The sequence below is a fragment of the Sminthopsis crassicaudata genome, chromosome 3, assembly GCF_048593235.1.
Source record: "Sminthopsis crassicaudata isolate SCR6 chromosome 3, ASM4859323v1, whole genome shotgun sequence".
Lineage (NCBI taxonomy): Eukaryota > Metazoa > Chordata > Mammalia > Dasyuromorphia > Dasyuridae > Sminthopsis > Sminthopsis crassicaudata.
In genome coordinates this window covers 254127924-254155320 of record NC_133619.1, presented here as the reverse complement: position 1 = coordinate 254155320, position 27397 = coordinate 254127924, and the positions used below count along the sequence as shown (strand labels likewise).

The 27397-nt window shown below is 33.8% G+C and overlaps 1 protein-coding gene across 8 annotated transcripts in view; it reads right to left on the bottom strand.

Moving 5' to 3' along the window:
- Positions 1–1449: 1449 nt before the first annotated feature.
- ZBTB21 (zinc finger and BTB domain containing 21) overlaps positions 1450–27397 on the bottom strand; it is a 69321-nt gene continuing 43373 nt past the window's right edge. For all 8 annotated transcript variants that reach the window (XM_074300472.1, XM_074300471.1, XM_074300467.1 and 5 more), the window contains one exon: positions 1450–5042. In XM_074300472.1, coding sequence (XP_074156573.1) covers positions 1877–5029 — 3153 coding nt within the window. In that variant the 5' untranslated portion in view covers positions 5030–5042 and the 3' untranslated portion in view covers positions 1450–1876. The remainder of the gene's footprint in view (positions 5043–27397) is intronic.

Below are 27397 nucleotides of genomic sequence, written 5' to 3'. Positions count from 1 at the left end.
TACACTACATTATAGAAGAAACACTAATAAACACCAAAATGTCTAGAGTTTTTTAAAAAGGATGCTGTATTTTTCCTTTTTTTTTTTTCCTTTCTGATGCATAGATTTCCTCTCTCAAGTAAAAGTAAAGATGGCAATAGTTTTCTTACATTTTAAAAAAATCAGTAAGGATAAAAGAGGTACAATTATGAATATTGTTTTTGGATTTTTAAAATGTGAATAAGTTCACATGGGAGTAAAAGAAAATTTCAGATAAGAAGCGTACAAATTCACTTATATCTTTTCACAAAAAGGTGTTTCTATGTAGTATAATAAAAGAAATTGCAATACTAATATTTTTTCTCCATTGGTCTGGAATTTGAGTAAATATAGTTAAGAAGGGTGTGGTATAATCTTGCTCTACTAGAGCAACAGCAAATCCTTTTCTAGTCAAGGAATTTCTTCTCCTTACCTGCCAAAAAGAATATACTTTTTAAAACTCTGAAATTTAATTCATATTATCTTTACAAGAATTCAGTACTTTCATATTATTCCACTCTACCCTGACAAAAACTAATTTTGAACCTTTGCCCTCATTTTTCAAAAATGTCTTTTGACATTTTCCACCATTATTACTAATATTTGAAAAGAATTCCCCCACCCCCACTCAGTATAGAATTTTAACACAAATCACAAAAAATAAGTGGACAGAAAATACATGTGTGTGTGTGTGTGTGTGTGTGTGTGTGTGTGTGTATTATATATGCCTTTCTGGAAAAATGTAGAGTCTGCTGCTTTTTCCTCTACTTTGAATTTTAACACATATAATGTTACCTACTTGATATTTGATATCTATGTGCATATTCCAACTTTTTTGTTCAAAAGTACAATTAGTATTATAATGAAAAATTAGTGCCATGTGTATGATGTTCCTTTTCATCTTAACTATCTGATTTAGTATTTCAAGTTCTAATACATTCCATCTAGAAAAACAAATAGTGTAAACTATGAGAAACACAAAACTTTAAAAATCCATTTGTATTTGAGTGCTATAGTTTACATTGCAACATAGTGAATTACTGTTTTATTACAATTATTGAAGTTGTTGTAAACTAAGTGTAAAATTCTCCTATTAAGCAGTCCATTTTAATTTCCCAAGTCGTCTTTACCATTTAACCACTGTTAATAATGTTACTAAATAACTGAGAGTTTCTCTGCTTCATATCAACTCAAGTATTACTATTAGTACGTTGAACTTTGCTTCATTAAAATTTTGTACAAGAATCATATAATAAAAAAAATTCCACATGACCATAAGATATAAAAACCTTTCTATTAAATGTCAGGATATCTCATGAAAATTGAGGTTTATATTTATTATTGCTAAAGGATACTAAAATCTAAATCAATGTAACAAAATACTAAATCCACTTCTTCCCTATAAACTTAACTTCAAGACCATGACAAATATTTAAGAATGTGACAAGTATTTAATGGAGCTTCAACAGAGTATATGAATGTTCAATATAATCAAAACAAGAAGTCGGTTATAGTATTCTGCTAATTTCAACTCACTGCTAGCAGCCAAGATTTGAAAATTATAGTGACATCATGGAATGAAGAACTATACATAAAATAAAGATAAAATTCCAAAGCTAATAAATTTAAATTATTCTGCTATAAGATCCCAGAACCACAATACTTTGCTTTTCTCAAGTCTATTTAGAATTCTATCTTCTATTATCAATTAGTTTAATTCACCATAAAATCCAAGAAGTTCCAACCTGTTTTTTTCTGCTATTTTTGTCTCTTACCACTTGTTTGATTCTTTAGGTTGAACTTCTTAAATATTCTGGAACTAATTTTCAGTTTTTTAAACAGATGAGTCTCTTAATTGTTAATTGTGTGTTTGTTCATGACTCCAAAGACTAAATGCAGTCTTAAATGTCCTATGACAAAGCTTACACATATATTGCCTTTTAAATGTGATTGCTGAAAGGGGTGGGGCATGATAAAATAATGTGTCTGATTCCTGGGGAACAAATAGTTTCTCAGTAGTAGATGGACTCTCAGACAAACCAGTAGGACTATCAGGCTCTAAAGGCTGGATTTTGGGCAATGGTGGAGGCAGAGGTGGTGGTGACGGAGAGTGAGCTGGTGGGCATGACTCGGGCTCTTTACGTACAGATTCTTCTGTAGTTTGGGACATATGGGACTGGAAATGGCTCCAGAGACGAAAGTTAGTACGAAAAGCTTTGTTGCACACATGACAAATAAATGGTTTCACAGAGCACAAAAGCTCCTGGTGACGCTCTAGCTGTTTATGCACAGTAAACATTTTCCCACACTTTTCACAGGGCCATACACCAGTGTCTTTATTACACACCGCCTCTTTTGAAGCTAAATTAGTTCCAGATGTATCATCTTGAGTTTCTTCTATGGGCTCTTCCTTGACCTGAATTTTAAGTTGTTTAGAAACACTTAGGTCTTCAGGGAGACATGAAGAATCTTCTGAATCAAAATTAATTTGTTCTGAAGAATCACTGAATACTCCATCTTCTTTTGTGGTAATAAAATGGTTTACTTTATTAAGCTCTGACTGAGGCTGCAGTTTTGAAGTACTACTTACATCACCATTGTGGTCAAGAATAGGAAGAGAAAAGTTTTCTGTTGGAGCCATGGTATTCTGATTATGAACTTCAACTTGATGGCGCCAAATACTAAAAGAAGATTTAAAAGTACGCATACATTCAAGACAAGTTAGTTTTTTATACTCACATTTACTTTCATGTTCATGCTTCAGATCTGGGGAAAAGAATCTAAGGCTGCAATAAGGGCAAACTGTAGCATTTCTGCATAATCGTTCATGGTTTCCTTGTTCTAAAAGAGAGGAGAACTTAGCGTTGCAGAGGTGGCACTGGTAAACCTCCTTTTCTAATGAACTTTCAGGAGGAACATGTTCTTTTTGTTTGGTAATTTTATTCACTCCTAGTGGTTTTTCTCCTGGATGCATTTTTATGTGTTGTTTAAACTGAGAAAGAAAACGGTATGCTTTCCCACAGTAAGTACAAATATATGCTCCTTTGGCTCTGGATCTTAAGTTCCTTTTGATGACTTGCTGTGCTTGTGAACTGGTTTGTCCCTGAAAACCTGATTTGCCACGCCTTAGTTTAATAATCAGGGCTTTTTTAATTTCTCTCTCTCTCACTATATCAATCAGTTTTCTTTGGAATTTCTCATCTAAGATAGCATGTGAACTAGAAGCTGGTGATGGATTCTTCACAATTCCATGTTGTGTCTGACAATGTGTCCAGACTTTGAAGTTTGTATGAAATCGTTTGTGACAAATATCACAAGCATAAGGTTTTTCTGGGTTATGGTACATATTAACATGGCGATGAAGACCTGCAGTGGATCTAAAAATTTTAAGGCAATGCTTGCATTTAAATTTTCTATTTGGTCTAGTTTCTTCCAACTCACTATATTCATCTTTACTAAAATCTGAATCTGGGAACTCAGCATCTAGTTGAGTAGGGCTTGAGTTTTCTTCAAAATTATCCTCTGATCCAAGAGAACCATGCTCATTTACCTTCAGTTTTTTAAATGGTAACCTGCGGTCAGCTTGAAATCTCCTTTTTGTTACAAGTCTACTTTGATCATCTTCTACCTTAAAAGGAAAGTTTTTATTGACTGATGCTGCTGCATCTCCAATAGTGACCCTGATTATTTCAGAAGGATCTGAAAGTGGACTACTAGGCTCAGTTTTTATTCGTACCTCTGTAACAGGTGAAGCTATCTCCCTTTCTGATGACTGAGAGGCACTGAAGGACCTAAGGCGATGTGGGTGTATGACCTGTGTCTGGTCTACTAGAACTGTTTTTTCAGTAGAATCTTTCAAAGATGACTTTTGAGACGCAGCACTAAATATATTCTCTGGTGCATCATTTGTTATTGAGGATGATCCTTGTGAAGTTTTCAAACTAACTGAAGAATACATAGGAACCTGACTATCCACTGACAATGATCGTCGGAGAAGACTTTTAACAAGTGGGCCACTTCCATCAATATTTTGGTTTCTTGGCCCTGGTCCACTAGATGGGATCACTAATCCTAGTTTTGAATAGTACAGCAAATTTCTATCTTCTCCTTGACTGCTTCCTTTACCAGTTTCTTGTAAAAGATATGGAGCCTCTGATGAGCTACAAAGAGACAAAACAGGTGGCTGTGGCTTTTTCAAAGACATTTCTATAGCTTTATCTCTTAAAGGCTGACTACACATTCCTTGTTTGTCATCTGAAGTTTCTCTGTCTTGTAGAGGTTTTGAAGGAATCAGTGTATTTCTTTTTACCAAACCACTTCTACACTGATCATCCAAAGATCCAGAAGGCTCAATAGGTTTGGGATAACCCAGTGAGCTTTCTTTTGGCCACCTTCCTTCATTTAATGACAAATTGTGAAGTGGTTCAATTGGTTTTGTGACATGTGGTCTATTAGTATTATTCTTGACTGCAATGCTAGGTGAAGGCTTTGAAATATGGCTTAGGTCATGCTGAATTTGACTAACATTTTTTCCCTGTGCTTCAATTCTGCTTTGACAAACAATAACACTTCTTTTCTGAGAGCTACTTTCATCTCCTTCTTGAAATATTTTTTTCTTATTGGGACATGCTGGAAAAGAGATTTGTGGTGTCTTGGAAACAATGTTAGTAAGGAAAGAAATACCAAGACTGTAGCCAAGTTCTTGCACAGCAGCAAGGCTGCTTTTCTCTACAAATAAAGATGAAGAGTAAATATAATTTAATACATTATCAAAAGCATCTGGTTCACAGAAGTCAAGTTGAAATACTGTTTGGGACTCATTTTCTTTATTTGTGAATAAAGTCTGAAAATATTCACTGCTGGCAGCCAAGACGTTTTTATGAGCTCGAAATTTTTGGTCTCCCACTATTAGAAGAACATCACAGAGCTGTCCTTTGAGACGCTCCTCATTTAGAGCACTTAGGAGAGAAATGGAATGTGCTGGATTTATATAATGCAGAAGTCCCTCCATTGTTTGGATTTATCTGAAAAAAAAAATTGTATGAACAATCTTAAATAACATTAAAAATACACGTACAAAATGTTATGTTTCTTGATGTGAATACATTCTATTATATTCTATTTAATCAATAATCTGAAGAATTATTTAAAATAAAAAGTTAACAAGTAGTTTCAAAAAGAGAGAGACTCCTTGAAGTAGAGGCTAAAAGGAGTATACCAATAAGGTTTTTTACTAAATAAAATTCCTTTAAAAGTCTGACAATAATATTCTTCATGAATTCTATCTAAATTAGAAAAAAAAAAGTCTGTACCTTACTGTTTAAGAAATATAGTTTGTCTTCCACAAAAGTCCTATTCCTAATCTTCATCCTGATACTGAATTGACCCTAAGTTCTAAAAGAATATGGTAGCAGCACGTAAATTGACAAGATTTTACTACATACAATATGTGTTTCTTTAGATAAGTATAAAGAGGCTGGTCATTAGATGACAAATTCTTTGGATCATGAAACAAACAAAGGTAAAACTGATTCCAATCTTCACGAGCCCAATGATAGTGGAAGAGTTGTGGAAGATAAAGGGAAAGGGATGAAAAATCAAAAGTTTTAAAGGCCTATAAATGTAATCTGTTTATATTCTAAATTCCAAACCTTTATTCAGTGACATACTAATAAAGGAACTTCATCACAGCAATATTAATTTTTTTCTCTATAAATCAAACTAGATGATAAGAAAGTTGTAGTTAAATGAAGGATGTTTCAAAAGTTCTCTTATAAGAGGCAGATAAAGGGATATGCTGAATTGGCTTTGTCTTGCATGAGTCCAAAGACCACAAAATATAATTTTATGGAAAATTTGATCATTTTGTTTTCTAGTACTCTTAATGAGAATAAGCAAAATGCTTACTAAGATTTTGAGACCTCTTTTGTGGAAGAAAAGGAAATAGAGAAATCTTATGAAGAACTCAAATAGAATCCTCTTTTAATTTTAATGCAAAAAGAATATATAAGAGGAGGCAAAAAACATAATGTAAAATGTAATTTAGTCCTAAATTGAGTCCTAAAGGATTGTAGTTAACATAGACATGTCTCATAGCTACATATAATTAATGCTTCCTTCAAGAAGAAAACTAAAAGAGACTGAACCTGGCAAGCACTCAGTAAATCACAAAAATGGAAACTGATTATATCTTTACAGACATTAAATACATTTGGTTTATTTTGAAATCAGCTATGGGGAGACAAATTGTCAATGAATTAGATCAAATGTTAAAGTCAACAAAAAACTTGGATAAAAATAAGTTATTAAAATAATTCCAAAATGAGCTATTTAAACCAGACGACGCTGAGTATGGGTAGGAATAAAATCAATGTAAACTATCCCCAGCTCCTGTGGAAGTTAACTTGACATAAGTATCACTCAATGAGGGAAGCCCCCCCCACAAAAAAAAAACACCTCTAGGTCCTAAGGACCTCAAGGATAAGTACACTTCAGTGTATGTACTATAACTAATACAGCTGAGTTTAGTAATAAAGCAATAATTATAAATTAGCAATAATAATTTAATAATATAGCAACAAACACTGACTTAGCAATATCAATTCATTCAAAATCTTGTAGAGAAGTAAAATGGAAGCACAAGGACTGACTATAAATAGCAAGATATTATGGAAAGAAAATTAAGCTTGCAGAGCTTGCTGTGAAATCCAGTTAAATTAGCTCATTCCTAAAGAGTATAAAACAAGTTAAGTGGAATTTCTATAACAATTCCACCAATGACAATAGAGCACATTTGAACTTGATGTCTTTTAAGAAGAAACAGAAATGGCACCAAAGGAAAAACAAAACAAAACAAAACCCAAAGCAGATAGACCAGATCAAATATAGAAAAAGGAGGTCTATGGCACAGACACAATTTTGCAGGAACTTCACAATCTATTTTCAAATATCTGAAAGGAAGACTATGGAAACAAACAATTAGGAAATTATCCATAACTAGCAACTTACACGGCTAATGTCTTATTTCTAGAAAATCTCTGTGAGAACACTTGATGTGCCATACTTTGTATTCTTCATTAAGCCAATTTTGATGAGTGCACCAGTGTTTCCAAACTATATTCTATAGCTACATTCTATAGAAATCTATTCCAACAGCATTTTTCAAGCACCTATATGTAAGATTACATCTTTCCCATCACAAAACTTAATAAAAGTCATAAAGAATATAGCTGTATTGGGGCAGCTAGGATAGAGCACCAGTCCTGAAGTCACGAGGATCTGAGTTCAAATCTGTTCTCAGATACTTAATACTTCTTAGCTGTCTGAGGCAAGTCACTTAACCCCAATTATGTCAGGAAAAAAAAAAAAAAGAATATAGCTGTATTTATACAGCTTTAAAGTTTTACCTCTTAGAAAGTTTGATGTGAAGTGTATGAAAATTGTACAAGAGTCCATGAGATAAAATGTAGAATTTTCTTTAATAATCCTCTGCTTACTAATATCATGTGAGATATAAAAAAGAATAGTGAAGTCCTCCAGATGATCTTGTTTAATGACAAGCTGATTTTATCAAATTCTATATTATGAAGTCCCTAAATGAGATCAAGAAATAGGAATTTGGCTTGACAATGCCCAAAGCAAAAACTGAAAGAAAGTTATAGGTGCTAATGGCCCACTATAAAGGCAAGGTTAGGTCCCAGTGGAGCAGCTAGTGAATACAGTGCTAGGCCTGGAGTCAGGAAGACCACAGCTCACATTTCACCCAGACAATTACTACTGAGGCTACAATGGCTTAATCTCTTTTTGTCTTAATCAGCTGGAGAAGGGAATGGCAAACCACCTCTAGTATCTTTGACAAGAAAACTCATGGAAAGTATTGGCATGCTATGTATGGCTAAGGGATCATTAAGAGTTGCATACAATGGAACAAGTAAGAGCTAGTAAAGCACATGGAGAGATTCCATGGCAGTCCTGGAGTGTAGGGAGTATAGTATGGAAAACTGTTTCTATTAAGGGTTCAGTATATGATAAGAATGCAGTATTGATGGTCACAGCTAACAAGCAGCAGGGCCTCTCCTTGTACTCAAAGCTGAAGACAAAAGTTGAATTTGTGCCTAGTCATGCTAAATAATCGATTCCTTCACCTGAGCTATTAACAGTGAGTACCCTAGTGCTAGACCAGACCCACCTTGAGAATTTTGACTGCACTGACAGATAATCTCCAAGTAAGTTTTCAAAGACAACTGCTACTGAGGGATCAATACAGTCTTCTTACCTGTTCCTGATTATTTATAGAACAAAGGACACTAGACCCTTTCCTGGATTGCTTGATGCCCTGACTTGAGATATATACAATCACAAATCATGGGATTTGTAACAAGGGAAAGAATCAATTGATCAGTAAACAGGCCCTACACTAAGCACTGGTGATACAGAAAGTGTCAAAAGAAGAGCCTCTACCTTCAATAAGCTCACAATATAATAGGAAAGATAATATACAAACTTAAGTGTGTAAGTAAAGATATATACAAGATAAATAAAAAATTAGTTAACAGAGGGAATGTCCAAAATAATTCTGGAGACTATTTTCTTACAAATGCTTTGGAAAAGTGAAAATAAACCAAAACCAAAATTTTATTTATTCTTAAACTTTCTGTTAGGTAGAAGACATCTAACATCTCCAACAGTTACTGATGAAATATCAATGAATGCCTACTGTCCATGTTATAATTTGCAGTTCAATGGATACCCCACAGAGCTAGTCTGTGTGTGTATCTAAGACACTACGGATGGACAACAAACTAGACTCAGATTGAACATGAAGAAGATGCTCTAGTTAAAAAGTTCCAAGTTTCTCCCCTTTTAAAAAACTCTAATTTTGTTCTGGTGATGCTATATGGCTCCATGTAATGGAAAATTGCAATTTTGAGTCCTTAGAGTATGTATCATTAAAAAACAAAACCCAAGAAGTCCATAGAGAGCATATTGCCCAAGATAAACTCTGGACACAAAGGAGAATAAAATGTATTATTGGAGAAAAGTATGTCTAGAAAAGAGAATACAGTCAGTCAAGAAGGTATAATAGATGGAAAGTATCTATTAGGTATGTATGTAATATCACAATATTAATGCTAAAAAATGGGAAGATAAAAGAAGATAATATGTAACATGCTATTTCTTAGAGAAGTTTAACTGATCTAAAATAAACATAACAATGAAGTATTTTTAAAAACCCTAAATCTGACTCAGCTGGAGAATGTTTGATCTACCTTCTTCATCGAGAGACATGTCAGTTAAGGATAACATTAGTTTTACATTTGTTCCTAACTAAGAAATACAGTAGAAGATCATTAGCAGTATTGGTTCAGGAAATAGGGAAAAGTTGCAGAAGGAAAATGATAGCAGAAGACCTATAGTTTTCTAAACTACAACTTCCAAAGAATATTTATGGATTAAATATATGCTCAGATTCATTTGACTTAGTGAGAGAACTGTTCTCCTTCCTTACTTCTAGATTTACCTTCTTCCATCATTATTCTGTAATTTCTCCTCCTCTGAGGACTATTGAAACCATTTTTTAATCACCCAATAAAGATTCAGATTGTTGTCTGTAATGTTCTTTTCTCTATAATCGTTCTCTTGGAGCAGGTTTCTTGGGGAGCTTCTAGAAACAGCCTTAGTTTCAGTTCAGTTCAATAATCCCAAATGCAGCCAGGAGTTAAAAGTCCAAATCCTTTATTTTCTCCATCCAAGTCTTGTCTCCTTTCTTAGGCCCAGTTACCTTTAATAGAGGCTTATCTCTCTCCTTGGTTCCCAGGAGCTCTTGTCCGAATCTCTCCATCCAGCACAAAGATGGAAGTTGGAATGAATCTTGACTCCGCCTCCCAGAGTGGGATTCTGGGTTTCTGTGGGCTTTGAATGTCCCAGAAGTCAATCCTAGTTGTGAATCTCCCAAAGTCCTCTCCCAAAGTTCTCCCAAAGTCCCCTTTGGCCCTGAGAGCTTCTTGCTTATATGTTCCACACTGAGTATACTCCATTTCATCACTAGGAAACCATTATTTGTTGTAGGATTAAAACAATGCTAAATTAGATTTAAACGTCTCCTCAATTCCACTTAGAACCTTGTTTCAAGTTCTGGTCCATAACATCTCCTTTAGGGTCAGATCAATCATCTTGAACCATGCCAAATTAGATAATTATTGTCTCTATTCATTCCAGTGACTTAGCACCTTATAAGAATCCTAACATCTCCCCCTTTCTTTGATTTAGAACATAGAGTGGTCATGACCTCCCTGACTTCTCAAGGAGGTGAGAACCCCAAAAAAAGGTGATCACACTTTCCCTGACTGCTCAAAAAAAGAAGTGAAAACATCATAAAAAGGAGGTGGTCACACCCTCCCTGACCTCTCAGGGAGATGAAAACATCAAAGGAAATGGGAAATCAAATCAGATTACCAGGTTTCTGAAGGGGTTCACTTGAAACAGGTATATATAAATCCATCAATATGGGAGGTATTATACATAATTACATAAGCACATAGTAACATAACACATGAGGAATTATACATATCCATAAGTCCTAGAAATAGTCCAAAAGGAATTTATTATCCATTAATTCATGTGTCAGGAATCCAATAATTCCTGCAAATTTTGAAGTCCTGCAATAGTCTCATCAACAATTTTTCATCTCAAGGAATCCAATGATCCCTGCTGGTTTCCAAGTCTTGCAACAGTCTCATCTTGTGTTAGGGAATCCAATGATTCCTGCTGGTTTTCAAGTCCTGCAGCAGTCTTTATTATCAGCCATGCTCTTTCAGTGTCAGATGTTTCTTAGATCTTCTCCTTTGTTTTGAGGTTTTTTTCTCCTTTTCTGTCTCTCTCTGATGTACAAGGCGAATATGACTCTTTGGCACTCATTTGATTCCTTCTCCATCTGTGGAGATACAAGCAAACCCTCTCCCCCAAGCAGTTAACCTATCTGATTCGCTTCTATTTACCACTTTCTAAATCTCTTCTCATCATCTGGTAATTATATTGAGATGTTTGCACTGGACACTGTCCTGTTGGTTTAAAAAACAAACCTGTATTCTCCCCAATTGCAATCCATTTCTGCTATCTATTGCTTTTTGGCTGACTGATCAGGTAATCCCTTTCTTCCATGTGATTATTTTTCTGCTGGTTGATCACATCAGAGTCCTCCTGACCTTCTAAAGACCTTCTGGGTGTAACCTCAGCTGCCATCATGTCCCATCTGTCTTTTGATTGAGGTCTTGAAGCTGAGTCCCACCTCTCATTTCTCTGGGTCAATCTACATTCTGAGGCCCAGTGGAAACACTTGTGACATTTTGGACATGGGGTTTTAGGTCTTTTCTCAGCCTGTCTTATCACTCTATCTCCATATCTACATTGAGCTCTTAGATGTCCAATTTTTCCACAATGAAAGCATCGAAGAGTTTCTCTAGAAGTCCCTTGCCAGGAGGGACCCTGTCTTTCCATGTTCATCATAGTCTGAGTATAATAAGCATTTGTGCCCACTCTAGCACAGTGTCTTATGATCTCCTCTAAAGGAGCATCTTTATGTAGTCTCCATATAATTCTTTTGCAATCCTCATTGGCATTTTCCATAGCCAGATATCTGGTCATTATTTCTGTAGCTACATTTTCTCCAATGGTTCTTATTAAAGCTGTTTGCAAACGTCCCACAAAATCCACAAAAGGTTCATTGGGACCTTGCTCTATTTTTGTGAAGGGTTCACCTCCATCTTTCTGTCTGGGGAGGGAACCCCAAGCTTTTATTGCAGCCTTAGAAATTTGCTCATGTTATGGGATACTTAATCTGTTCTGAATTCTCTCTATACTGACCTTCACTTGCTAATTGATCAAAAGTGAATTGTACATTAACTCCTGTTTACCTATTGCTTCTGGCTTGAATCTTACATAATTCAAGATACTCCGAAAGCCACAACAAGTTTTGTCCAAGTTCTAAACATGTCCTTGCTAAGGATTTCCAGTCACTTGGGGTTAGGATTTCATAAGCCAAATATCTAGTAACATCTTAACATAGGACGTTGTAGCCCCATAAAGAGTACAACCTTTTTTCAAATCCTTAATTTTATCCAAATCAAAAGGGGTATATCTTCTCCTTTTTTGACCTGAAGATTCAAGCTCTTCAATCACAGGGTATGCATCTATAATATCATATATATATTCTCTCCTTCATTTTTTGCTTAACCAATGCTTTTTCTAATCTTGTAATAGGTTTCTTCATAGGTGATTCTGTTTGTGTTACTGCTCCTTCCCCCTCCACCCATGAAGGGTTAATTGAAGGAGAAGGAGATGGGAAATGCTCCTGTTGTAAAGTGCCATACTCAGAATTGTACTTAACTCCATTCTTATCTTCATCCCTTTCACCTAGTTTAATTGGATCCTCCCTCTTCTGCTCCTCCTTCTTTTTCCTTATTCTATAACTTATATAAAGTCAGCTGTATTAAATTGTACGTATTAAGTGTATCTTTGGAAATTGAGTCAGGTCCATTTTTTTTTTTTTTTGTAGTATTGTCAAAGTTGCTCTCCTACTAATTTCCATTCCTCTAGATCCAATTCTTTTTCCATAGAGAACCAAAGAGATATGTATTGCACAGTTTCTAAAAGTTCAGAGATCTGTTCCAAAATTATAATCAAACCTTGGCTTTTCATAACCCTGACAATGCTCTCTAAACATTTTCCTTGAAGGAAAATAGAAGGCTGTTTTCTAAACATCTGCCCCATTTTAGCTGAAATTCTACGTTAGCTCTTTAACAAAGCTTCCTTATTGTACTTACCCTAATTTCTGGGTCAGAGAGACTTTTCCACTGGATCAGGATCAGAGGCTTTTCCACTGAAATCAGGATTCTGTCTGTCCCATGTTCGAGCGCCAAAATGTAATGTTCTTTTCTCTAAATTATAATAGTTTTCTTGGAGCAGGTTTCTTGGGGAGCTTCTGGAAACAGCCTTCTTTTCAGTTCAGTTCAATAATCCCAAACGCAGCCAGGAATTAAAGTCCAAATCCTTTATTTTCTCTTCCAAAATCTTATCTCCTTCACTTGGGGCTCAGGTAGTTTTCTGGAGGCCTTCCTCTCTCCTTGTTTCCCAAGAGCCCTTGCTGCTAGTTCTTTGTCTCTTCCAGCTTCAGCCTCTTGTCTTCCCAATGTCTCCAGCCAGCACAAAGGTGGAAGTGGGAATGAATCTTGACTCTGAATCTCCCAGAAGTCCTCTCCTGATGTTCTCCCAAAGTCCTCTTTGGCCCTGAGAGCTTCTTGCTTAAATGTTCCACACTGAGTACACACCAATCATTTCATCACTTGGAAACCATTATTTGATGTAGGATTAAAACAATGCTAAATTAGATTTAACCATTGTCTCCTCAATTCCACTCAGTACCTTGTTTCAAGTTCTGGCCCATAACATCTCTTTGTAGGGTCAGATCAATCATACTGAACCATGCTAAATTAGGTAATTAATGTCTCTATTCATTCCAGTGACTTAGCACCTTGTAAATCCTAACAGTTGTCTACCAATCTTCAAGACCTTTTCTTTCTATACTCAATGACTTAAATGCCTGAATCACAGTCTCTCCTCCCCAATTCCTGCATTCATTCTGTGGGACTTCAACAGACAAACAGACTGATTGATAGGTATCCCCTGAAATATCATAATCTCTCAGTTCCTACTTACTCATTTTCCATGACCTACTCCTTCATTCCATGATGGATACACATGAAATGGCATTCTTTGATTCTGCCCACACCCATAAGTGCTCCACATCCATGTTCATGTCTAATTGTCTCTTCATACTTTCCCCTCTACCTTTCAACTCCAAATCTTGTTCTCCAATCTCATCACAAGCTCCAATCTCTTTACTCCCTCAGTTCCTTCTCAGGCCATCACCCCTGCACTAGCTATATTGTTGTTCCCTTTCCTTCTTCCTTTTTTTGACCCTTTGAAGAACCAATTCAATTTTATACTGTCCTCTTCTCCTCTTGGATTACATGTTCCTTTATCCTACTCAAGATCTTGCTCTGCAAAATTCCACCATCATCTGTTTTCACTCCTACTCAAATGATGCTGCACAAAGCTTAAGAAAATCATGAAACGGTACTGTTTGGATCCACTACAAATTTGTTACATAATTGAAAATGGACCATCACTGTGGCAAGGCAAGTAAGTATTCTAATCAATTCATTATCCACAGACTATTTTAAATCTTTTCATCCTTCTTCAAACTTCACATAGTTCCTCCTCCCAGCACTTTTTGTCAGCACTTTTATACACAATTCACTGAGAGAGTCCATTCACCAAAATCTCTGATTGCTCACTTCACATCACTGATTTCTTCCATTACTACTAACTTCACCCTATTTCATAAAAAAAGCTTCTCCTTACCAAGTAAATGCCTCTATTCACAATATAATTCCATTCCATTCTGTCTTCTGCAGCAGATTGTCCCTTCTGTCACCCCTACTCATATGTTACACTGTTGTTTAGTTGTTTCAGTCATGTCTGACTCTTTGTGACCCCATTTGGGGTTTTCTTTTTTTTTTTTTTTATTTACTTATTATTTTATTTTATAATTATAACTTTTTTTTTGACAGTACATATGCATGGGTAATTTTTTACAACATTATCCCTTGCACTTACTTCTGTTCAGATTTTTTCCCTTCCTCCTCCAACCCCCTCCCCCAGATGGCAGGCAGTCTTATGCATGTTAAATATATTACAGTATATTCTAGATACAATATATGTGTGTAGCCCGAATTCCTTGTTGCACAGGAAGAATTGAATTCAGAAGGTAAAAATAACAGTTTACACTCATTTCCCAGTGTTCCTTTTCTGGATGTAGCTCATTCTGTCCATCATTGATCAATTGGAATTGGATTAGCTCTTCTCTATGTTGAAGATATCCACTTCCATCAGAATACATCCTCGTACAGTATCATTGTTGAAGTGTATAATGATCTTCTGGTTCTTCTCGTTTCACTTAGCATCAGTTGATGTAAGTCTCTCCAAGCCTCTCTGTATTTCTCCTGTTGGTCCTTTCTTATAGAACAATAATATTCCATAACATTCATATACCATAATTTTCCTAACCATTCTCCAATTGATGGACATCCATTCATCTTCATTTGGGGTTTTCTTGACAAAAATACTGTAGTGGTTTGCCACTTCCTTCTCTAGATCATTTGACCAATGACAATACTGAGGCAAATAGAGTTAAATGACTTGCCCAGAATCACACAGCTAGTAAGACTGAGGGTGGATTTGAGCTTAGGCTTTCCTGACTCCAAATCCAGTGTTCTATCCACGATATCACCCACCTGCCCAACTCATGGATTTAGCTTCAATCTCTCCCTGTTTACTGGCTGCAAACACATTTATATTTTCCCTAACCTCTAAAACCCTTTCTGATTCATTCATCCTCAATAGTTGTCATCCTATATTTCTTATTTATGTGTCTAAAATCAAGAAGACAATCTCCAATAAGTGCCCTCACTTCCTTTTCTCTCACTCTTTTCTTCACTATCTATAATCTGCCTTCCAATCTCATTATTAAACCCAAACTGGTCTCTCCAAAATTACCAAATATCTTTTAATTGTAAAATCTAATAGCCTTTTTCTTAATATTCATTCTTGATCGTTATGAAGCTGTTATCACCCTCTTCTTTCTAGGGATTTTTGGGCACTACTCTCTCCCTCATTCTCCTCTTAATATTAGACTACTCCTTCTCAGTCTCCTTTGATAGATATCCATGTCATACCCACTAAGTATAGCAAACAACATCTTCCATTACAAAATTATCTGAAAAATGCAAAAAACAAAAAACTCACTGCTTGATTATAAGACATATAAAAAAGTTCTCCAAAAATCAAATGTCTTTGTAGAATCTAAATCTAAAAAAAAAAAAAAAAAAAAAAGTGTTTCCTACAGACAGTAAAATCTTATGACACTTGGTGACTGCATATGAAGCCCCAAAATACAAAGTCTCTTTAATGAGATTATAACCTCTCAACAGAGACTAGGCTAACAATTCACAAACTAAAACCTAAAAGAAGACTGGCAATTACCTAGATAATGGCACATGATTAAATGAACAGCCCATTAAGTTAATTAGTATGTATGCCTTGGTCAGATAAAAAAATGAAAAATTAGTTATATCCAGAATAGGAAAAGGAGTAGGCTATATTGTATTTGGAAAATCTCTCAGTGCTTCTAAAGATTCCAAGTTATTCCCTGATTACAAAAGCTCATCTTTTTAATGAAATTCCTCAGGCTATATCAAATGATTGTAATTAAAGTACACCACAATATCTAAATCATTAAAATTATAGATTACTGAAAGGACAACAGAGAAATGCATAACAGATTTAAACAAGCTGAAATATACCATCAATAATAAATTGTGTGCAAGATATTATCTAGGAAATCCATAATAGGAAAAAGAGTTGGCCCAGTAATATAGCTAAAATGAAGGGGATAAAAGGTGAATAGCCCAAGTGCTTCAATAGTCGCTAGAGAATATCCAAAAATAACTAGAGGAAAGCCTCTACTATATTGGGTAGATTCTCTATAGTTGCTTTATGTGAAGACAAGGATAAGAATCAGTAAGAATAGAGTGCATGAGTAAGTGGCTATCTATACCACTGAATTTACATAGATGTAATCTTGAGAAATATTTCCTCAGCAAATCTATTTTTTAGTATTTTATACCAGATTAAATTTTCATCTAGTGCTCATCCTAATTATAATGAATTAATGGGACCTAAAATGTTCTGGAGATATATGTATCATAAAAGAAGAAGTACTTGCACAGACTTGCATTTACATATATCTGATATATTCTGATATCTCCTAAAGGGATAGTTGTATGCTTAACAAATCATAGATTCCTGAATCATTGAATCTAATTTGAAAGGAACTTTAGAGGCCATATAGCTCAACATATACATAAATAGGATTCTCCTATACATCAAAAAGTAATCATGTGGGCTCTTTTCAAATAGTTGAAGATTACCCATAAAAAGCATTATTATGTTTTAATTTAAAGGAAAACTTCCTAAATTTCTCTCAGAAACTTCCATGCATTCATCCAAAGTCCATTGATATCAGAGGTGGGGAACTTTTTTACCACTGGCTACTTGGGATATTGACAGCATTATTTACTGGCCATACAAAATTATCAACTTAAAAATTAAAGCAGTGAGAGGTTGCTATACCTAGCTTTCAGATGTAGTTGTTTGACAAGGCCAGACCAAATGATTTCTATCTGTGGGACATACGTTCCCCACCTCTGATCTATATGAATATCTTTATTTTATTTTACTTTATTTTAATTTTTAAATTAATTTTATAATTATAACATTTTTTGACAGTACATATGCATAGGTAATTTTTTACAACATTATCCCTTGTACTCCCTTCTGTTCTGAATTTTTCCCCTCCTTCCCTTTACCCCCTCCCCTAGATGGCAGGCATTCCCATACATATTAAATATATTATAGTATATCCTAGGTACAATATATATGTGCAGAACCGAATTTTGTTGTTGTTGTTGTTGCAAAAGGAAGAATTGGATTCAGAAGGTAAAAATGACCTGGGGAGAAAAACAAAAAAATGCTAACAATTTACACTCATTTACATGAATATCTTTCAATACTTAGAAATAGTTATTATATGCCCTGTTCCATTCTCCCTCAACACTATCCTTCCCTACATGCCTTTGCCTTCTTAAAACCAAACAGCCCCAATCCCTTCAACCTACAATCAAAAGCCGAGGTTATCTAATCTCAATATCTGAATCACACTCGCTCCGCCCTCTAATTCTCTCCAGCTTTTCTCAGTCCTTCCTAAAATGTGTCAAGCAACAAAAATATCACTCAAGATATAGTCTTCTATATTGCATATTAACCTATGTCTCAATGAAAGTTTTTGATTTCCATGTGATACTACAGGCTCATTTTAAGGTCATACACTATAACAATTTCTTTTCTTTTTTTTCTGTTTTTTAACAGAAATTCCCCTTTATTGTACTTATGCAGTTGATTTTTTAAGCTCTGAAGTGTGATTTTAAATTTATGCCCTTAAATTATTTTAAAAATATTGGGGATTTGACAATCATCAAATATAAATATTTAAGTATAAAAATATTATATTTAAAACCATGTATCCCATTAAGCTTATTATTTATTGTATTTATTTATTTAGCAATGCACTATAATACTCAGATGCCCCAACTTATTATCTTTAAGTAACATTAACTTTAACATGGTAATATCAATACTGCCCTTCTTTGTCTTTCTTTTGCTATAGTCTGTGCATTTTTAGGTGTTTAGGTGACACTTTTTTTTTTTTTTTTTTTTTTTTTTTTTTGCATCATCATAACTATTCCCTATGAATTTTTAAGCTTGGGTCCAATGTATAATTCAATTCAATAAACACTTATTATTTACTGTGTTTTCACAAAGATGAAAATAAAACAGTAACAATGTAATTTAATAAATACAAAAAAATATAGATATAATGCAATTTTAGAAGGTAGTAAAGTACTAGCAGAAGGAGGGAAATAGGGAAGAAGTGGAAAGAAATGAGGAAATGTTTTGTGAAGGACTAAGCACTTTTTAAAAGGAAATTAGCAATTCTACCAGATAGCTATAAGGAAGGATACTACAATTCTAACATTAAAGAAAAGCATTCTGAAATTTTTTATTTTTAAAAATTAAATTAAAATAATTTTTGGTACCTTTTTACAGTTAAAGGTTCTGATAAAGGCCTCATTTCCAAAACATATAGAGAACTGACTCTAATCTGTAAGAAATCAAGCCACTTGATAAATGGTCAAAGGATATGAACAATTTTTGGATGATGAAATTGAAACTATTTCTACTCATATGAAAAGGTGTTCCGAATCATTATTGATCAGAGAAATGAAAATTAAGACAACTCTGAGATACCACTACATACCTGTCAGATTGGCTAAAATGACAGGAAAAGATAATGCCAAATGTTGGAAGGGATATGGGAAAACTGCAACACTGATACATTGTTGGTGGAATTGTGAATGAAACCCAACCATTCTGGAGAGCAATTTGGAACTATGCTCAAAAAGTTATCAAAATGTGCATACTCTTTGATCCAGAAGTGTTACTACTGGGCTAATATCCCAAAAAAATCTTAAAGGAGGGAAAAGGACCCACCTATGCAAAAATGTTTGTGGGATTTTTATAGTGGCTAGATACTAGAAACTGAAGGGATGCCCATCAGTTGGAGAATGGCTGGGTAAATTATGGTATATGAATGTTATGGAATATTATTGTTCTCTAAGAAATGATCATCAGTAGGAGAGACTGATATGAATTGATGCTAAGTGAAATGAGCAGAAGCAGGAGATCATTATACATGACAACAAGAAGATTATATAATGATCAATTCTGATGGACATGGCTCTCTTCAACAATGAGATGATTCAAACCAGTTCCAATTGTTCAGTGGTGAAAAGAGCTATCTACACCCAGAGAGAGGACTGTGAGAACTGAGAGTGATCCACAACATAGCATTCTCACTCTTTCTGTTGTTTGCTTGCATTTTGTTTTCTTTCTCAGTTTTTTTCCTTCTTGATCTGATTTTTCTTATGCAGCAAGATAATTATATAAATTTGTATACATATATTGGATTTAACATATTTTAACATGTATTGGACTATCTGCCATCTATGGAAGAGGGTGGAAGGAAGGAGGGGATAATTTGGAATAGAAGGTTTTGCAAGGATCAATGTTAAAAAAATTACCCATGCATATGTTTTGTAAATTAAAAAAAAAGCTTTAACAAAAAAAAATTAGAGGCTAAAGTCACAAATTTCTTCATTCAAATATCAAAGATTGAATATTCTGTAATCAGATTAAAATTATAACTATGAAAGTGCCAGATTACAGGATTCACCCTTGAAACAGAAAGATACAAAATTAAAATAATCCTGGAGCAGTATTTTTATGCATCATAAAAAAGGCAGGAATAGCAATTCTGATCTTAGACAAAGTAAAAGCAAAAATAAACTGAATTAAAAGAGATAATCAGGAAAACTACATTTTTCTCTAAAATCAGCAAATGAAGTAATTCACCAGACACTAAGATAAATACAAAAAAATTTTTTATAAGTTTCTCTGATAAAGGACTCTTCTCAAATATGTACAAAACTGAAACAATTTTTTAAAAAAATCCATTTCCCAAATAATAAATAGCCACAGACTATGAATAGGCAATTTCAAGGAGAAGTCAAAGTTATTTATAGTCATGGAAAAAAATGCTCTAAATCACTAATTTAGGGAAATGTAGATTATTTATAGCAGCTCTTTTTGTGGTATAGAAATAGAAATCAAGAGGATTCTCATCAATTGGGGAATGGCCGAACAAGTAGTGGTATATGATGGTGACAGAACACTGTTGTACAAGAAGAAATGAAAAGCAGAATACTTTCATGAACTACATGGGAAATTCTATATGAATTCATGTAAAGTGAAGTGGGCAGAATCAGGAGATCACTGAATGCAATAACAGCAACAATGATCAACAGTGAAAAACCTAGCTACTCTGATCAATACTATGATTCAAAACAGTTCTAGAGGGCCATGATGAAAAATAGTATCCACTGCCAGAGAGAGAGAACTGATGAACTCTGGGTGCAAATTGAAGCATAATTTTCTCTCTTTATTATTCTTTCCTTTTATTTGTGACATGGCTAATGTGGAAATATGTTTTGCATGATTTCACCTGTATGACTGATATCACACTGCTTGCTTTCTCAGTGGGTATGGGAAGGACTGGAGGGAAATAAAAATTTTGAAGCGTATGCGAAAAAATAAATAATAATTTTATTAAAAGTTTTGATATTTTATAAAAATATTTTAAAATGTCAGCTTTATTTTACATCAAATGTAAGTTCCACAAGTTTTGTTTTGTTTTTGCTTTTTTGGCAACTATAACGCTCTCTCAATTATAATGCTGAATTTTTCAACATCCATTCTTCCTAAAAAAAAAAAAAAAAAAAAAAAAAAAAAACAACAACAATGGTTGTGCGATTTTACTAATGTGAAATCACTAATAGTGATTGCAACCAATATTTCCTCATTTTGCACAAACTGTTTCTTTCCAGAGAACATAAAGGATTCATCCAATATGCTAGTAGCTTTCCTCATATTACTAATTCATGGATACTGGTACAGTATTCAGGTTACTGCTATCCCTTAATCTTATTACAGTATCAGCCCACCTTCTTTTTCAAGTCATACAAACTCTTTATAATGTTTTATATACCATTTAGTTGGTACATATCATTGGTCCAATCCATTTATGTTTCCTTTTGGATCATCTTCAACTGTATTTATAGATTACAATACTGCAGGATGTTCACAAAGAGAATGACTAGAAAAATACCATTATTTAAAAAGATGAACTTTTGAAGTAAGAAACAACTTGGAATCCCTGAAAATGATATTCAATTTCACAAAATCAAGATTGTAATTCAACTATGGATCAAATACAAATGTAATGGAATTTTACTGTGCCATGGAAATGATAAATGATCCATTCAGAGAAACTTGAGAAGTCTTGTATGAACTAACACTTAAGAAAATGAGCAGAACCAAGAAGACAATTTATTGGACAATCATGTAAATAATTCTAAAAGGACTATTAAAGAACACTAATAATGAAATATCACATATCTTAGCAGGAGGATAATAGACTAGAGATACATAATGAGGCACATATTGTTAGACAGGACTAATGTATTAAGTTGTTTTCTTTACTAAATTTTTATATAGTACAGATGTTTAAAAAAGAAGCAAGAAAAAAAACCAATCATTAACATTTAAAAAGTACAAAAAAGGAAACAAAGATCAAATAATTAGGGCAATTTAGGGTGTATATAAATTTTAATGTCTATTGATAATTAAGTTCATAATAAAGAATAAATTTTTGCATCCAGTTCATTGTACACCTGCAATCAATACTTGTGTAAATATCTACTTATGGATTAATTCAATGTTACCTTAGGCCATAGTCTTCATTCATTTAATTTTTCCTGTGCTTTCCAAATAAATCAATAATCTCTGGTATCATTATTCAGAATACTAATTTATGTTCACAAAGATATCCCTACAAAACTGAATTTTTTTCTAAATCATGGAAAAATTAAATCATGTTAAATGGTGCTTTAATGCTAAACAGATTTCACTTAAAAGTAAAATTCAATATGAGTTCATAAAACCTGAATTTTTTTTTCAATGAATCTTTTGTTCCAGACACAATAAATACAAGGCAGGTATTTAACACTTCAACTTTATTTAATTTATTTAGAAATACAAGTGCACAACTTACATATGACCCATTTATGCAAATAATTATCCTTCATTCTGCCTTAGACAATTCTTTTACCTTTTATCATCTAACCTTTGGAAATAAACTTGGGGCTTAAGAAAATTCAGAAATAATAGGTTCACAAGTTAGACTTAAAAGGTGATAGAAACCACAGGCAAATTAGTAGAGCAAGGGATATTTTACCTGTCAAATCTCTGAAGAAGGGAGCATTTTATGGCCAAAGAACAAGAAAATATTATGAAATACAAAAAGGATAATTTTAAGTACAATAATAATTTTTGCACAAACAAAACCAATGTAGCCAAGATTAGAAAGGAGTCAGAAAGCTGGGAAACAATTTTTACAGCCAGTGTTTCTGATAAAGGCCTCATTTCTAAAATATATAAAGAAGTGACTCACAGCATTTTTTTTGTTTTTGTTTTTCTTCCCAGCTTATTTTTACCTTCCGAATACAATTTTTCCTTTGCAACAACAACAACAACAAAATTCGGTTCTGCACATCTATATATAGCACCTAGGATATACTATACGATATTTAATATGTATGGGAATGCCTGCCATCTAGAGGAGGGGATGGAGGGAAGGAGGGGAAAAACTTTGAACAGAAAGGAGTACAAGGGATAATGTTGTAGTAAAAAAAAAAAAAAAAAAAAAAAAAAAAAATATATATATATATATATATATATATATATATATATATTACCTATGCATATGTACTGTCAAAAAGAAAGTTATAATTATAAAATTAATAAAAAAAAAGAAATTCTGGAAAGTCACAGGAGATATGAATAAAATTGAAAGTAAGAAAACCATTGAACTAATTAATAAAACTAAGAGTTGGCTTTATGGAAAAAATAAAAAAGATAAAGCTTTGGGTTAGTTGATCTAAAAAAAAGAAAAAAGAAAACCAAAATACTACTATTAAAAATGAAAAGGTTGAATTTATCACCAATGAATAGGAAATTAATAGAATAATTAGGAACTATTTTGTCCAATTATATGCCAATAAATCAGATAATCTAAATGAAAAAAAAAAAAAAAAGTGACTCACATTTGTAAGAATAAAAGCCATTCCCCAATTGACAAATGGTCAAAGGATATAAACAGACAATTTTCAAAGAAATTAAATCCATTTCTAGTCATATGAAAAAATGCTCTAAATTACTGTTGAATAGAGAAATGCAACTTAAACAACACTAAGGTACCATATCACATCTCTCAGATTGGCTAAGATGATGTTGAAAAGAATATAGGAAAACTGAGATACTAAAGAATTGTTAATGGAGTTGTGACCTGATCTAATTATTCTGGAGAGCAATTTGGAACTATGCCCAAAGGACTATCAAACTGCATATCCTCTAATCCAGCAGCATCATTACTGGGTCTGCATCCCAAAGAGATCATAGAAGAGGGAAAAGACTCACATGTACAAAAAGTAGTAGTTCTTTTTATAGTGGCAATGAATTGAAAATTGAGTGGATGCCCATCAATTGAGGAATGACTGAATATAGTATATGAATATAATGGAATATTATTGTTCTATAAGAAATAATGAGCAGGCTGATTCAGAAAATTCTGGAAAGACTTACATGAACTAATGTTGAGTGAAATAACCAGAACCTAGAAAACATTGTACACAGTAACAGCAAGGTTATGTGATGATGAACTATGATGGACTTGGCTCTTCTCAGCTATATGGTCATTTAAGATAATTCCAAAAGATTTGTGATGGAAAATGCCATCCACATCCAGAGAAAGAACTATGGAGACTGAATGTGGATCAAAATATATTTTCATCTTTGTCTGTTTGCTTTTTCTTTCTAGTGTTTTTCCTCCCTTTGGTCTGATTTTTCTGGCATAACATGACAAATATAAAAATGTACTCAAAAGGACAGTACATGGTTAACCTGTATCAGATTACTCGCTATCTTGGTAATGGAAGGAAAAGGAAAGGAGGGAGAAAAAAAATTTGGAACACAAAGTCTTACAAAAAATAATTTTGAAAACTATCTTTACATATAAATTTTATATTTTAAAATATAAATTAAAATTAAAATTAAAAAATATTTTAAAAAAGGAAAGAAAATTCTGAAATAAAATGAAGAAGAAAGCTATAAAAAGAAAAGTGCTTTAGAAGAATAGATAATACCCATAAGCACATCCTGGATCTATATAGTAGCATTTTTCAATCAGTCTCCTGAAATTTTTTTATTTCTTTGTTTCTGAAAATCTTTGTTTCTTTGAAATCTGAAAAGAATGCACATTTTTTTTTTTTAAAGAATGAAGGACAATTAATCATTTATCTCTTGGTATAAAGCAAGCAATTACTCTCAACACTAAATTGAGATTAACTGTGTTTTGAGAAAGAAGTTCTGATTTGGGGAAGGAGTTACAAGGGAAACAATCTTGGATTACAGAAAACACTTTGCAAATGGTCAAGGTTGGTGGGAAAAGGGAATATGATCCTGGACAATGCAACAATGATACTTAACAAATAGCAACAATGATTCTGAAACTCAGACAAAAGGTCCCTTGGAAGTAGATGGGGTGAACAAAAAAAGTTTCAAATACACACTCTTATTTATTTAGTCTCTGTGGGGCGGTGCAGACTTTGCTTGGCAGAGAATCTAGAGGAGGAAACAGACCAGAAAAGGTCTGTTTCAATGGGATGGGAGGGAGGCAGCCTAACACAAGCAGCTGACCACAAACGCCAGCTCAGACATTAGCAGAGAAGTTATAAAACATCCAACACAAATACAAAAGATCAATAGTGAACCCCAAAATGCCAGAATCTCAGGGGACCTGGCCATGCTCACACAGTACCGGGAGTGAATCAGCATTGACTCAACACAGCAGCTGCTGCTTGGAAAACTTCCCCTACCCTAAAGGCAGACTTTAACTTAAAAAAATAAAAAAAATAAAAAATAAAATAAAAAAGAGGACTGACAATTGACAGCTTTTATGGCGAAAAAGAATAGATTTCAAACCCTGAGGAGACTAAAGGCAGACTGTCTCCAGAAGAAGCCTCAAAAGGCAATATAACATGCTCCCCATTATACAAGGTTCTTCTAGAAGAAATTAAAAAGGATCTTAAAAGAGAGTTAGAAGAAAAATGGAGAAAGGAAATGAAAAATCTGCAAGAGGGTTTGAAAAAGGCCACACAGAAACTATCTTAAGAAAATTCACTACAAAACAGACTTAGTGAAATGGCAAAGGCATATAACTCATTAAAAGATAAATTTGATAAAATGGAAAAATGAAAGCAACTCCCAGAAAAACAGTATTTGTGAAACAGAAAAAGAAAATAACTCCTTAAAAAACCAGAATTTGTGAAATGGAAAAATTTTTAAATGAACAATATGCTCAATTAAATGTTCAGTGAAATAGACAATGCCAAAAACTTTAGTCAGAATATTCAATTAGGTGGCTCCAATATTCAAACTGGAAATTATTTTACTAGGGAAATGCAAATGTTATATGTATGCAAATATATATAGAAATAAACTACAATCATACACACATATATGTAATGTGTAAACATACACACAATATATTCTTGTAATATGCCACTGCATTTGTGATCTGCATTTCCTCCAATGAAACATACTGTTAAGTATTTGAGATAGGACCAAGATACCTCCTTCTCCCTTTCCCTGAAATAAGGACTAGTTTTCTTTGAAAGACAACAATAATAAGCAATACTCTGGCTCAGGCTTCATGCCACCACTCTGATAAGAGAAAAACTGTGATGGAAAACATCCTGCCTCAAACTTCTTGCCTCCATTATGATAAGAATAGGACAATGACCCATTTGAAGCTATCAGACACTGTTGCTAGAAATCAGAAAGTCAAATCAACTGCAAAAATCAAAATCAAAATTGAGAAACAAGCCACAGCTCCCATCTGACCATGTGGCAAGTATCCTTACTTTCCTCTTCTGCTTTCCTTAAAATTTCATATTTTACATAAGATTCCTGAAGTGGATGCTCTGCTTACTGTTTTCTGTATAGTCAGTTAAGCCTATACCCAGAGTTAAATAAAAGTACAGTTAAAACTATTACTGCTTTGTTGATTCTATGACTGACAGTAGTACTCAATCAATGGACCTTCAAATCATTTTTATCTCAATTACTGGTGATTCTAGATGAGACAGCCTAGGTTCAAACAAGATCAAGTTTTCCAGCCCAGTAACCCTTCAAGCACACACAAAGTAGATTTTGCTTCAGGAGATTTTTGAGCAGGAAAAATAGACTGATCAAGTTGAAATACTATCTAGAAAAATTGCAGCGGTAGTCTTTTGTGTACTCAACTGAATGTCATTTCTAATTACTCATGATATAAGTCTGGTGGTACAGTTCCAACTTCAAGAGTCACCTATCTTTATGGATCCCTCAGTTTCTAGTAATTTTTGTTTAGTGTGGGACAGGAGCTAGATCCCCTTTACCAAATTAACTAATCAGAGACATCTTCAGGTACAAAGAGAAAGCATTTATTTAATCCTTGTAGGGAGAAGCCTAGCACCTGGGAAGCATCCCAGCTCCTACCATGTACTTGGTCTGACCAGCAGGAAGTAGAATACCTGGTTAAATAGTAAAAGACCAAGCCTTTTCATTGGATAGACTAAAAGGATGTAACTATCCTTGACCAATGGTCACCAATGTTGTCTCTTTCCACAGGTCACATCACTTCCTGTGACTTCATATGACTAACTTCATGTGACTTCCTTCATCCCAGGATTTGAGGCCGGGGAATAAGGATGTGACTTAGTCTCAAACTGAGAAAATGTCATCTAATGAGTCCCATTTATTCTCATAATTCTGGCTTGTAATAATTGCCAATAGATTTAGAAGCTAAATTATTCCTAATCCATTCTACTACTGATATAAGAATATTCATCTAATTAAACTCTGATTGAAAAAAAAAATTAGATTATGGAACTTGCCCCTGATATGAAAATTCTGGCTTGAATAAACT